Consider the following 11529-nt stretch of genomic DNA (forward strand, 5'->3'; position numbering starts at 1 on the left):
TAATGGTAGCAATAGGAAGGGTTTGCTCTGATCAGGTGTTTGGTGGGGGTGGGGGGACACCTGCTCAATGCTGAGGCTGATTCCTGCTCCTGGACCAGAGGTGGGCCATTTGGGGGGGCTCCGGGGGGGGTCATGATCACTTCCCAAACTTGCCCTTTAATGGATCCCTCCTTAGGGACCCAGACATGGACATGGATCCATGAGAGATGAGGAAGTCCCTGTGCTCGGGATCTCAGTTGTGGGCCTATGAAGCGCCTTGGCAGGCTCTGCCTGGGAGAGCTACAGTCCCTAAAGACACAGAAGAGAGTTTGCGTGTGAGCGAGTGAAGGGCTTTTTAACTAGAGAGATCCGAGCCCTTGGTTGGAAGGCTGGCTGGCTCTCAGGGACCAGAGCTGGGACTCCCGGGCATGGAGAAGCTACTGGTTTGCAGTCAGAGGTGGGTCCCCTCTGATGGGGAGCCGCTGCCCAGGATTCAGTTAGGTCTATTCTGTGGAGGGGCTTAGAGATCAGAGTTGGGGACCCTCTGATAGAGAACCTGTTTCCCAGGATTCAGTTAGATTGGTCCTGATGGAGGGGCTTAGAGCTCAGAGTTGGGGGTCTCCTCTGATGGGGAATTTGTTTCCCAGGATTCAGTTAGGTCTGTTCTGATGCAGGGGTTTAGAGGCCAGAGTTGGGGACCCTCTGATGGGAACCTGTTGCTCACGGCTCAGGTCTGTTCTGGTGGAGGCGCTTAGAGCTCAGAGTTTAGGGTTCCCTCTGATGGGGAACCTGTTGCCCAGGATTCAGTTAGGCCTGTTTAGATTCAGGGGCTTAGAGATCAGAGTGGGGGACCCTCGGGTGGAAGAACTGCTGCTTCAAGCTCAGAGTTGGGGTCCCTTGGATGGGTCTCCAGGTTCCATCAAAGGGGAGGAGGGGGAGGGAGAAGAGGGGGAGGTTCTCCAGGCTGGGTTGGATGTGGGGTAAGAATCCTGCTGGATCCTGCCTGGGTTCCCCGGCTTCCAGCTGCAGCTGAAGGAGGAGGCGGGGGTGGAGCTGGGCTGAGGGGAGGGGGGAGGAGCTGGGGGAAAAAAATCTCCGAGCCCCCGCCCTCTCCCACCTCCTCCCTCCTGTGAATTGGGAGGGGGAGCCTGAGGAGCCCAGCGGCCCGTGGGGCGGGGGCAGCCAGGAGTTCGAGGAGGAGCAGCCCGGGGCCAGGTCCGTCTGTCCGGCCCAGGCCCAGCTCCAGGCGGGCTCAATGATGTCATAGCCGGGCCAGGGGTGGGGGCAGAGAACAACTGTGTCTTAAGTTGTTTTTCAAGGGGAGAGAGACAAAGAGACGGAGAGACTCCGGGAGACGGAGAGACGGAGAGACTCCGAGAGACAGGGGGACGGAGAGACTCCGGGAGACGGGGGGACTAGCAGAGCCCCGAGAGGGCACCGGGGCCAGAGACGGGCAGAGGCAGCTGGGAGGTTAGCGAGCCAGCCAGGCCGGGCAGGGGGCTGAGCGACATGGAGCAGTTACCCAGCAGGGCTCTGCTCTGCTGCCTCCTGCTTCTGCAGAGTAAGTGCTGGCCAGCGAAGCCGGGACCTGGTGCTGGGGGAGGGAGCTGGTGCTGAACTGGGGAATGGGGAGGGGGGGAGCTGAGAGGGTCTCTGGGGGGGGGAAGAGGGTCCCGAAGGCTGGGGGCGAATTCCCCCCCCCCCAAGTCCCAGACAGGGACCGCTCCCGTTTGTTCCCCTCCCACAAGTGCCTGGGGGCTGCAGGGCACAGGACTGCACCCCGCGGAAGAGGGCATGTCAGGATACAAAAGCTTATTTAGCGACGGTTTCTCGGTCACTGAAGGGGCTGGGGGAGGGGTGGGCGGGTAGGAGACCGGGCAGCCCCCCCCCCCCCACCCTTCTTGAGCTGGGAAGGATCAGGAATGAGCCCTCCGAGTGCCTCAAACATGAAGAGGAGACCCTGACGCTCCCACTGCTCGCTTCCCCCTGCGTGCCTGTGTTTGGGGGAGTCAAACCTCCAAAGCCAGACCGGGAGTAGGGGGGCGCAACAGGGAAAGGGGGAGTTTGGGAGATCGTGGGCGTGTGTGGGGGGCACGGGGAAGTCCGGGGGAAGGAGAGGTTTTGGGGAGAACGGGCAAGTTTGGGAAGAGGAAAGGTCTTGGAGGAGGCAAGGTTGGGGCGCTGTGGATTTGGAGAAAAGATGGATTTGGGGGATGGAAAAGAGGAAGAGTTGAGGGAATGGGAGAAATCTGCAGAGGGGGTGGTTTGGAGGGAAGGGCCGCTTTTAGGGGATGGCTAGAAGGGGAGGAGGAAGGATGAAGAGTGGGGAGCAGGTCTGGGGGAAGGAGCGGCTAGAAGCGCTCGGTTTTGAGGAGGAGGTTTCCAGGGTTTTGGGAAAAGGGAAGGTTTTGGAAAGAAGGAGGCAAATTTGGGGGGGGGGGTCGGGAGATGGGATTGGTTTGGGGAAAGGGCTGAGAAAGGGGGGGTTGGGAGAGAGGGCAGCTCGGGAAAATGGCTCTGGAGGGGGGAGAAGGGTCGGAGGGTGGATCCCATCCCGGGGCAAATTTGGGGAAAAGACAATCGGGGAGCGCTTCGCCTCTAGAAGAGCAGAGGAAGTCTGGCCAACGGCTACATCCTATCCTGCTGATACGGCACATTTTTCTCCTCCTCTGGTCTGGGCCCGAGGCCACTGAAGGGAGAGAATGTGGGACCCTGTGACCCCAGAGGCTCCCAGCAAGCAGGCCGAGGCTGAGGGGAGGGGGTGTCTGCCTTGCCCCGGCCCTCCCCCTCAGGCCACCATTCTCCCCTTCTTTCCTTCTAGGCTGCAGCGTTGACTTGTTCTCAGGTGAGCGAGTGACCTCCCCTCCCATGGGTGCATGGGTTTCTGCACCCTGATGCCCCCCTAGAGCTTCCTCAGCCCTTGGGTTTCTGCACCCTGATATCCCTAGAGCTTCCTCAGTCCCCAAGTCTTGCAAGGATGTATCCTGCATATACCCTGTCAGTTTCTTTCTGGGGGACTCTTAACTTCCTGCCAGCCTCCTGCCCCCAGGATCCCTTCCAGGGGTACCCCTGCTCCCCTAACGCCCCCCTCACAGCCTCTCATGAACCCTGGGTCTCCCAGAGTATTCCCCACTCAGGCTCCCTCCTCCTCACCCTGACTCTCTCCTCCTCTGCCCCCAGCGGGGTCCCCAGGGTCCGGGGCCAGCACCGTGGTGTCAGAAGCCACCCTGAGCCAGCCTGCGGGGGCCCGAGCTCTGCTTCGCTGTCAAAGCCCGCGGATGGTGTGGACTCAGGACCGGCTACACGACCGGCAGCGGGTGGTCCACTGGGACCTCAGTGGCGGCCCCGGCGGCCCCGCGCGCAGACTCCTGGACATGTATTCCGCGGGGGAGCAGCGCGTCTATGGGGCCAGGGACCGGGGCCGCCTCCTCCTGGCTCCCGCAGCCTTCCAGGATGGCAACTTCTCTCTGATCATCCGCTGTAAGAGAGCTGGGTGGGGGCGGCTCTAGGAAAGGGATCTGGGGGGGTGGGAAGGAACCCCTCCAGCAGGGCCAGGGCCCTGCAGGGCTGGGGGTGGGGGCAGCGAGCTGAGGCTGCTGAGGGCCGGGTCCCGTTCCAATCCGCCTCTGCCCGGCTCTCCCTCCATGGCTTCTCTTGTGTCTGGTCTCTGCAGCTGTGGAGGAGCAGGATGAAGGCCTGTACACCTGCAACCTTCATCATCACTACTGCCACCTGTACGAGAGCCTGGCCATTCTCCTGCGGGTCACCGATGACCGTGAGTCCCCCTCCCCCGCCCTCACCTCCTGCCCCTTTCTTCCAGCCCCTGCCCTCTGTGGCTCCCACCCCTGGGCTCTTGGCCATAGCCAGAAAGTGCATGGGACCTCCCTAACTCAGAGGCCAGAGTGACCCCCGGTCCTTATCCCCCCATGGTTTCCTCATTCCCACTCTTCAATGCCCCCATGATCTCGTGACCTCAATAACCCCATGGTCTCCATGCTCCCAGTGATCCCCAGGGTGTCCACGATCCCAGTGACCTCAATGGCCCCCATAGTCTCCATGATCCCAATGATCCCCATGGCTTCCATGATTCCAATGACCTCCATGATCACCCCTGGCCTCCATGATCCCAATGACTCCCAGAGCCATGATCCCTATGATCCTAATGACGCTCCTGGCCTCTATGATCCCAAGACCCTCATGATATCCATGATTCCAGGTCCTCAATGATCCCCATGGCCTCCATGATCTCATGATCCCCAAGGCTTCCATAATCCCAAAGACCTCTTCTTGGCCTCCATGGCATCCTTGAATCCCCATGGCCTCCATGATCCCAGTAATGTCATGATCCCCACTTCTCCATGATCCCAGTGATCCTCATGGTCTCCATGATCCCAGTGATTCCCAGGGCCTCCATGATCCCAGTAATCTCATGATCCCCACAGTCTCCATGATTCCAAAGATCCCCATGGCCTCTATGATCCCAGTGATCCCCATGACCTTCATGATCCCCAAGACCCCATGGCTTCCATGATCTCAGTAATCTCAATGATCCCCACAGTCTCTAAGATCCCAGTGACCCCCAGGGCCTCCATGATCCCAGTGACCCTCATGATTCTCATGGTCCAAATGATGCTCTAGCAAATGGATCAGTGCCTACAATTAGTGGTTAATAGAGGGTCAGGGCCCCCAGAACCTCAGGCACTGATCCATTTGCTTTCTTCTGCACCCCCAGCCCTGGAAGCTGGTGCCCACTGGGATGGGGAGAAGGAGGTCCTGGTGGTAGAAAGGGGCTTCCCGGCCCTGCTGACCTGTGTGAACAGAGCCCAGGTGTGGACCGAGCGGCACCTGGAGGAGGAGCAGCAGGTGGTGCACTGGGACCGCCAGCCCCCCGGGGTCCCCCACGACCGCGCCGACCGCCTGCTGGACCTGTACGCCTCGGGCGAGCGCCGGGCCTACGGGCCTCCCTTTCTGCACGGGCGAATGGAAGTCAGCCCGGACGCCTTTGCCCGCGGGGACTTCTCCCTGAGCATCGACCCCTTGGAGCTGGCCGACGAGGGCACCTATTCCTGCCACCTGCACCATCACTACTGCGGCCTCCACGAGAGGCGCATCTTCCACCTGGCCGTGTCGGAGCCCTCGCCCGGACCCCGCGGCCCGCCCCCCCTGCCCGAGGACACCCTGGGCAACCGGACCAGCCAGAGCCGAAGCCCCTCCCCCGCCGGTACGTGTGGCCCAGTGAGAAGGGCCTGGCCCTGAGAGAGGGCACAGCTCTCTGACCTGGCTCAGCCCTCCCCTCCCAGCCTGACCAGGCCGCTCACTGTCTCCAAGATGTGTTTCCTCACCTATAAATTGGGGTAATGAGAGTGCAAGTTCTAAATGAGGCAGCGCCTACAAAGGGCTTTATAAACATTAAAGTGTCATACACAGGCCCTGTTCTGTTATGGCCCGGCCTCCAGCACCAACGGGTGCCTCCTGGGAGGGCGTGTGCCCAAGGCAGGGCGGAGCCCAAAGGGGGCAGCACAGCACAGGAGAAAGCCCCGAATCTGGAGGCGGGAGATCAGGGTTCGAATCCTGGCTCTGACACTTAGGGCTCTAGAGAGAGCCCCAAATCTAGAGGCGGGAGATCAGGGTTCGAATCCCGGCTCTGACACTTAGGGCACTAGAGAGAGCCCCAAATCTAGAGGCGGGAGATCAGGGTTCGAATCCCGGCTCTGACACTCAGCTCTTTAGGGGGGTTGGGCAAGTCAGCGCCCTCTTCCAGGCTGGTTCCTTCCCCTATAAAAGGAGGGGGTTGGGCTAGGCCATCCCTCAGCTTCCTCCTCGCTCTGAATCCTGGCTCCCGAGCTTTGCTGGCGCAAGGAGCCCGTCTCTTGGCAGGCGGGTGCTGGGGAGTGGCCCAGCAGGTCTGGGGAGCAGCCCGGTTTTTCCATTGGCAAGAACCTGGCCTGGCTGGCTCCAGGTGTGCGGCCCAGAAAAAACAAGGCCAGCTCCTCCCTCCTCCCCCTGCTTCCCCCGCTGCTCCCCCCTCCCTCCTCCCATCTCCCGCTCTGCCTCCTTCCCACATCCCCAGCCAATGACATTTGGCATTCACCCCATATTTTCTTCTCACATAAAGGTCATTCTGAAATCAGAGCAAAACAGAGAAGTAGAGAAACGAGGGGGAGAGTCCCTTCCCCCCACCCCAGGGCCTGCTCCGAGGGGTGGGGCTGTGGCCCATGGCAGCTTTTATGGGCAGGAGTATAGTGCCTGGTATTGTCCCTTCAAGAACCAGGCCTGGGGGTGGTGGGGATGGGGGGCAGGGAGGGCTATGGTGTGGCCCCGACACTTTCTGAGGCAGCCAGATTGAGCCCAGGGTGAGGGAAGGAGAGAGCCACAGAGCCACGGAGAGACCCGCTCTCAGTTTCCTCTTCTGCAAATTGAGGAGCCTTGAACTGGCCCGCCTTTAAGGCCCCTGTTGGCTCTAAAGAAGTGATTCTATAATATGATTCTATGTTCTAGCTTACAAGTTCTGGGTTACAAGTTTGGGACTCAGTCTTAGGCTGAGTTCTGAGTTCTGGGCTCCAAGTTCTAGATTGTGAATTCTAAGTCCTCAGTTAAGTTCTGGATTCAATTTTAGGCTGAGTTCTGGGTTCCAAGTTCTAGATTGTGAATTCTGAGTTCCAAGTTCTAGATTCAATTTTGGGCTGACTTCTGGGTTTCAGTGTCTAGATTGTAAATTCTGAGTTGCAAGTTTGAGGTTCCAAGTTCTGGGGTCAATTTTAGGTTGAGTTAGGAGTTCTGGACTCTTAAGTTCTGAGCTCTAAATTCTGAGTTCTGGGTTCCCAATTCTGTATTCAATTTTAGGCTGAATGCTGCGTTCTAAGTACTGAGTTCTGAATTCTAAGTTTTGAGTTCCAAGTTCTGAATTCAATTTTAAGCTGGGTTCTAGGTTCTGAGTTCTAAGTTCCAAGTTCTGGGTTCAAGTTTAAGCTGAGTTCTGGAAGCAAGTTCTGGCTTTTGAGGTCTGAGCTCTGACTTCCAGACCTCACAGATGAGTTCAGGCTTCCGGCTTCTGTTCTCTGAGTTCTGGACGGGGATCCCTGAATCCCCGGGCTTGCCTTGCAGATCCCCCAGTGGTCCAAGGCCACAATGTCATCAACGTCATCATCCCTGAAAGCCGCACCCACTTCTTCCAGCAGCTGGGCTATGTCCTTGCCACCCCGCTCCTCTTCATCCTCCTCCTCATCATCGTGGTTCTCGCCACCCGCCGTTGGCGGCGGCAGAAAGGTGAGCCCCCCGGGGTCTCCAAGGTTCCCCTGCCTGCCTCATCCTCCCTTCAGAGTGTCCCCCTGGACCAAGTCAGGAAAGGGCAGGACACGGGCCGACACAGGCCCAAGCTGGAGCAGAGGGAGGCGTGTTAGACAAGAGGAAGACCTTCCTGGACAGAGGAGGTCAAGAGCTTGCTTCCCAGGGCACAGAGATCCCAGAATTCGAATTCTCCTTCCCTGGGCCCTGGGTCTGGAACATTGGGGTGGGATTTCAGGGCTGGAGCGGGGAATAATCTAATCCTTCCCCCATGTTTTATACCCCCAGGCTATGCTTATGATGTGAAGAAGTCAGGCGGGTGAGTGCCCCAGCCCTCCTCTTCCACCTCCCCTTGGTGACTCTGGGTCCTCTTGCCCTCTTTCTCCCTCCCTGCATCCCCTCCCTTCCCTGCTGTCCCGCTTTCTAACCCATTTTTGCTTCTCCCCTTTTCAGGAAAGATGTTAATCTGAAGGAATTTGCAGTGGATCCTGCTGATTTATCTCAGATTAGGAGCGAGGATATCAGGCTGGGTAAGGGAAGGGGGAGCGTGCTACCCTGGAGGGAGAGGGAAACTGAGGCACAAACCCTGGCTTGGTCCTGGGGAGGAGCATCTACAACTCTGCCTGGAGCTTAAGTGCTCCAGCCAATCACTGTGCCTGGACGGGGCCGTCCCCCATCGTTTCTGCAGCAAGGGAGATGGGATGCTGTCACTTACAGCTCTTTTCCTCTTCCCTCCTAGATTATAAAAACAACATCCTCAAGGAGAGAGTGGAGCTGGCCCTGGGCGTCCTAGGCAAAAACAGCGACTTAGACAGAGGTGAGAGACCCTGGGGTGTCTGCGTGAGGGGGAGGGAGAGCAGAGAAGGGGACCCCCTGTCCTGACCCACGAGGAGCCAGCTGGGGCAGATCTCGGGCGCCTGGTCCCCGGTGCAAAGGGCGTCAGTGTGGGGCAAAGGACCCCCCCGGGAGGCGCTGCCCCGAGCACGGGGGACCCGGGCAAGGAGGGAGGGTCCGGCTCTGGCTCTCAGAGCCCGAGGAAGGGGCAGGACATGGTCCTGACTCCTCGCTTACAGGGGAGGACACCGAGGACCAGAAAGCGGTGACTAAGTCAGTCACAGAGGCAGAAAGTAGCAGATGGGAGGGAGCAGTGGTTAGAGTACCAGGTCTGGGAAGAATACACATACACATCTACATCAATGTACATAAATACATATACACATCTACATCTGTATATGCACATATACACATATACATCTATACAGACATCCACATGTATAATTGCCCTGTGTCTGGAGAAGACAGAGAGAGAGACCCCCCCTGCCTCTGGCCCCCAGGTCCTGCCCGGAACTAATCCGTCGCCTTTATTTTTTTCCCCTTTGGCGTTTAGAGTTGCAGAAGGAATATTGTAAATGAAGACTCCCGGCCTCAGACCCCTCCTCAGAGACCCTCCCTTCCCCAGCTCTGCCCCCCGTTGCCCTCTTCCCCATTGTGAACCCCTCCCCCTCACCCAGGACTTCCACCTGGTCTGGCCGGCCCCTGCGGCAGGTCCCGCTCTCCTTGGGGTTTGACTGGATGTTGGCCACCAGGATGGGGTGAGTTTGGGGGTGAGAAGCCCCACGTGTGCTGGACCATGCACATCCCACCTTCCTCTAGGCCAGAGGGCCAGGGCTGGACCCTCCCTCTGTGCTCCCTGGGATCTTTCAGGGCCGTGTCTCCTCTGGGGTACCCCGTCCCTGTACTCGGCTTTGCCTTCCAACCATGGACCAAAGGCACACGGGACACGCCCTGGCGGGTGCCTTATAAATCAGGAGGGGCTGGGGGGGCTCCTTCTGTCCCTCCACTCTCTACAAGCTGAAAATTCAATTCCGGGGCCCAGGCGAGGGCCGGCCTGCTGAACCACTCCCTGAACATTTTAAACTACTTCCTCTCCCCCTGCCAGGAGCCCATGCCCAGCTGTATCGTGCCAGCTCGGTATTCTTTGAGCTCTCTCCTTTGCCTCTGGCCTTGGCACCGGTTACTGGAACAGGACGTGGTGCTCGCTCTCTGGCCCCAGAATCTCTCTACTTCCAGTTCCCCTCCTCACGCCCCAGAACCCCCTCGGCCTGCCCCCCAAGCTGGCCCTGTCCCAGGGCTGTGCACGAGCCCTCCTTTCTGTGGCTTCAGCTGGGGCCGCCCTGCAGGGATGGCCCCATGGGGGTAGAGATGAAGATATGGCTGCCCTGCCAAGTGGAACCGAGCTCCGTGGGGAACTTCTGGGAAAACTTTTCATTGACAAAACTCCTAGGGAGTTGACTTAACAAGGAAATTAGGGGAGAGGAAAGAAGGAAGAAGCTAAACGGACTCGGAATATCATAGGGAGGGAGGGAAGAAAGTGATACGGGGAGAAATTCACAATTCTGATTTTCCTGGCTTGGAAATTTGTGTTTCAGAAACTGTTTGTTGGGAAGGTGTCCCTTAGGGGACTTGCCGCTGGTGGATGGATGGGAGAGGATGACAGGAGAGGGGAATGGCTGAATGGGGACCTCACAATTTAAGGCAGGGAGGGACGGTCGGGCTTTGGGCAAATTTGGGTAATGGGCTAGTGGAACTTTCTCTCCCATCCCTCATTGTAGATGCCATATCTTGTGATCTAGAGGGGAATGAAATGGTCAGGCTATCAACAGATCCTGGGGAGCGGGGCATCCTCTTCCCTAATTACCCTCTTCCTAGCCCCCAAATCCCTCAACAACCCAATAGAGACAATTCTCAATTATCTGTGCTATATACATTTTGTGGGCTACTGGTAACAAAATGAACCTCAGACTATCTCTTTCCCCAAGCCCAGTATCAGTCAGCGGGGGGCTAAGGACTAGCCCTTTCCCTGTTGGGCCAGCCTGTGCCTGTCAGGAGACGTACACCGTTATTTATTCCACAGAGGTAGATATGATCACTGAGGTCAGGCTAGCTACATTCTCTCTGGGTTATCTGGATTTTTCTGTTATTAACTGATGTCTTGGAGTTTTCTCTATTTGGGATGGTTAGTCATAGACTTCTCTTTTTCTCCAAAGTCCTGCTCACTGATGGCTGGGAGAGGAGGGAGCATACTTTTCTGGGGGGTAGGGGGGAGGCCTGGAAAAGGGAGATAAGGGAAGCTGAAAAAGATCTCAAAATTGGCCCCAATATCTTTAGCTCTGCTTGTCCGGCATGCAAAGCTGTGGAATTGTCCCTGGGATTCCAAAGTGAATTGGAGATGATTTGGACTCTCCCCTTTTATGACCTATTATAATAATACCTATTATATGCCAGATACCACGCTCAGGTCTGGGGATAATGTACAAAAGCCTCTCCATTAGATTGCAAATTCCTTGAGCTCAGGAACTGTCAATTTTGCACTACCTGGTACACATTGGTGCTTAATAAATGCTTATTGATTGACTGCTCTCAAGGAGCTTACATTCTAAGGGAAGATACGTGAACATATGTAGGTAAATATAGGACATATACAAATCAGAGACATGGTAACCTTGGAAAGAAGGTACTAGCAGCCCACTGGGACCAGGGAAAGGCCTCCAGCAGAACAGGCTGCTTAGGCTGAGTCTTGAAAGAAACCAGAAATTTGCTACCCCCATCTCTGTCGTCTACACCCCCTTCTCCCCTCTCCCCCACCATTCACTATCTTTAGCTCCCAATCAGAATTCCTGCCAGATGGCATGGGGGAATGGGATGGGATGTTGAAATTGACTTCCAGTCCTGACCACACTCAGGGCAGTTGATGTAGGGATGGATTTCCCCTGGCCCATCAGCTCACTTTACATTTTTTTTCAAAAATTTTAAAAACATTTTTATTTAAAGTTTTGAGTTGCAAATTCTATTCCACCCTCTTTAGACAGTAAGCAGTCAGATATAGGTTATACATGTGCAATTATGTAAAACATTTCCATATTAGTCATTTTGTACAAGAAACTTGAATAAAAAAAGAAAGAAAGTGAAAAATGCATGCTTTGGCCTGTATTCAGTCAATATTAGCTCTTTCTTTCTCTAGCGGTGGATAGTATGTTTTATCATTAGTTCTTTGGGATTGTCTTGAATCATTGTATTGCTGAGAACGGCCAAGTCAGTCATTCACGGTTCTTCATTGAACAATATCACTATTATTGTGCACAGTATTCTAGTTATGTTCGCTTCGCTATGCTATCAGTTCACGTAAGTCTTTCCAAGTTTTCCTGAAATCATCCTGCTTGTCATTACTTATATATAGTATCGCAATATTCCTTTATACTCATATAC

At 56.3% G+C, this 11529-nt stretch overlaps 1 protein-coding gene across 1 annotated transcript; it reads left to right on the forward strand.

Annotated features, from left to right (window-relative positions):
• Nucleotides 1-1129: 1129 nt before the first annotated feature.
• On the forward strand, nucleotides 1130-8809 carry MXRA8 (matrix remodeling associated 8). The gene is made up of 10 exons (XM_031963056.1): nucleotides 1130-1540; nucleotides 2801-2824; nucleotides 3160-3459; nucleotides 3653-3754; nucleotides 4712-5200; nucleotides 7084-7245; nucleotides 7552-7582; nucleotides 7717-7793; nucleotides 8003-8080; nucleotides 8651-8809. The coding sequence occupies exons 1-10, from the start codon at nucleotides 1489-1491 to the stop codon at nucleotides 8674-8676; spliced, it is 1341 nt and encodes a 446-aa protein (XP_031818916.1). The 5' UTR covers nucleotides 1130-1488; the 3' UTR covers nucleotides 8677-8809.
• The last annotated feature ends 2720 nt before the right edge of the window (nucleotides 8810-11529 follow it).

This window comes from Sarcophilus harrisii, chromosome 3, assembly GCF_902635505.1.
Source record: "Sarcophilus harrisii chromosome 3, mSarHar1.11, whole genome shotgun sequence".
NCBI classification, from domain to species: Eukaryota; Metazoa; Chordata; class Mammalia; order Dasyuromorphia; family Dasyuridae; genus Sarcophilus; species Sarcophilus harrisii.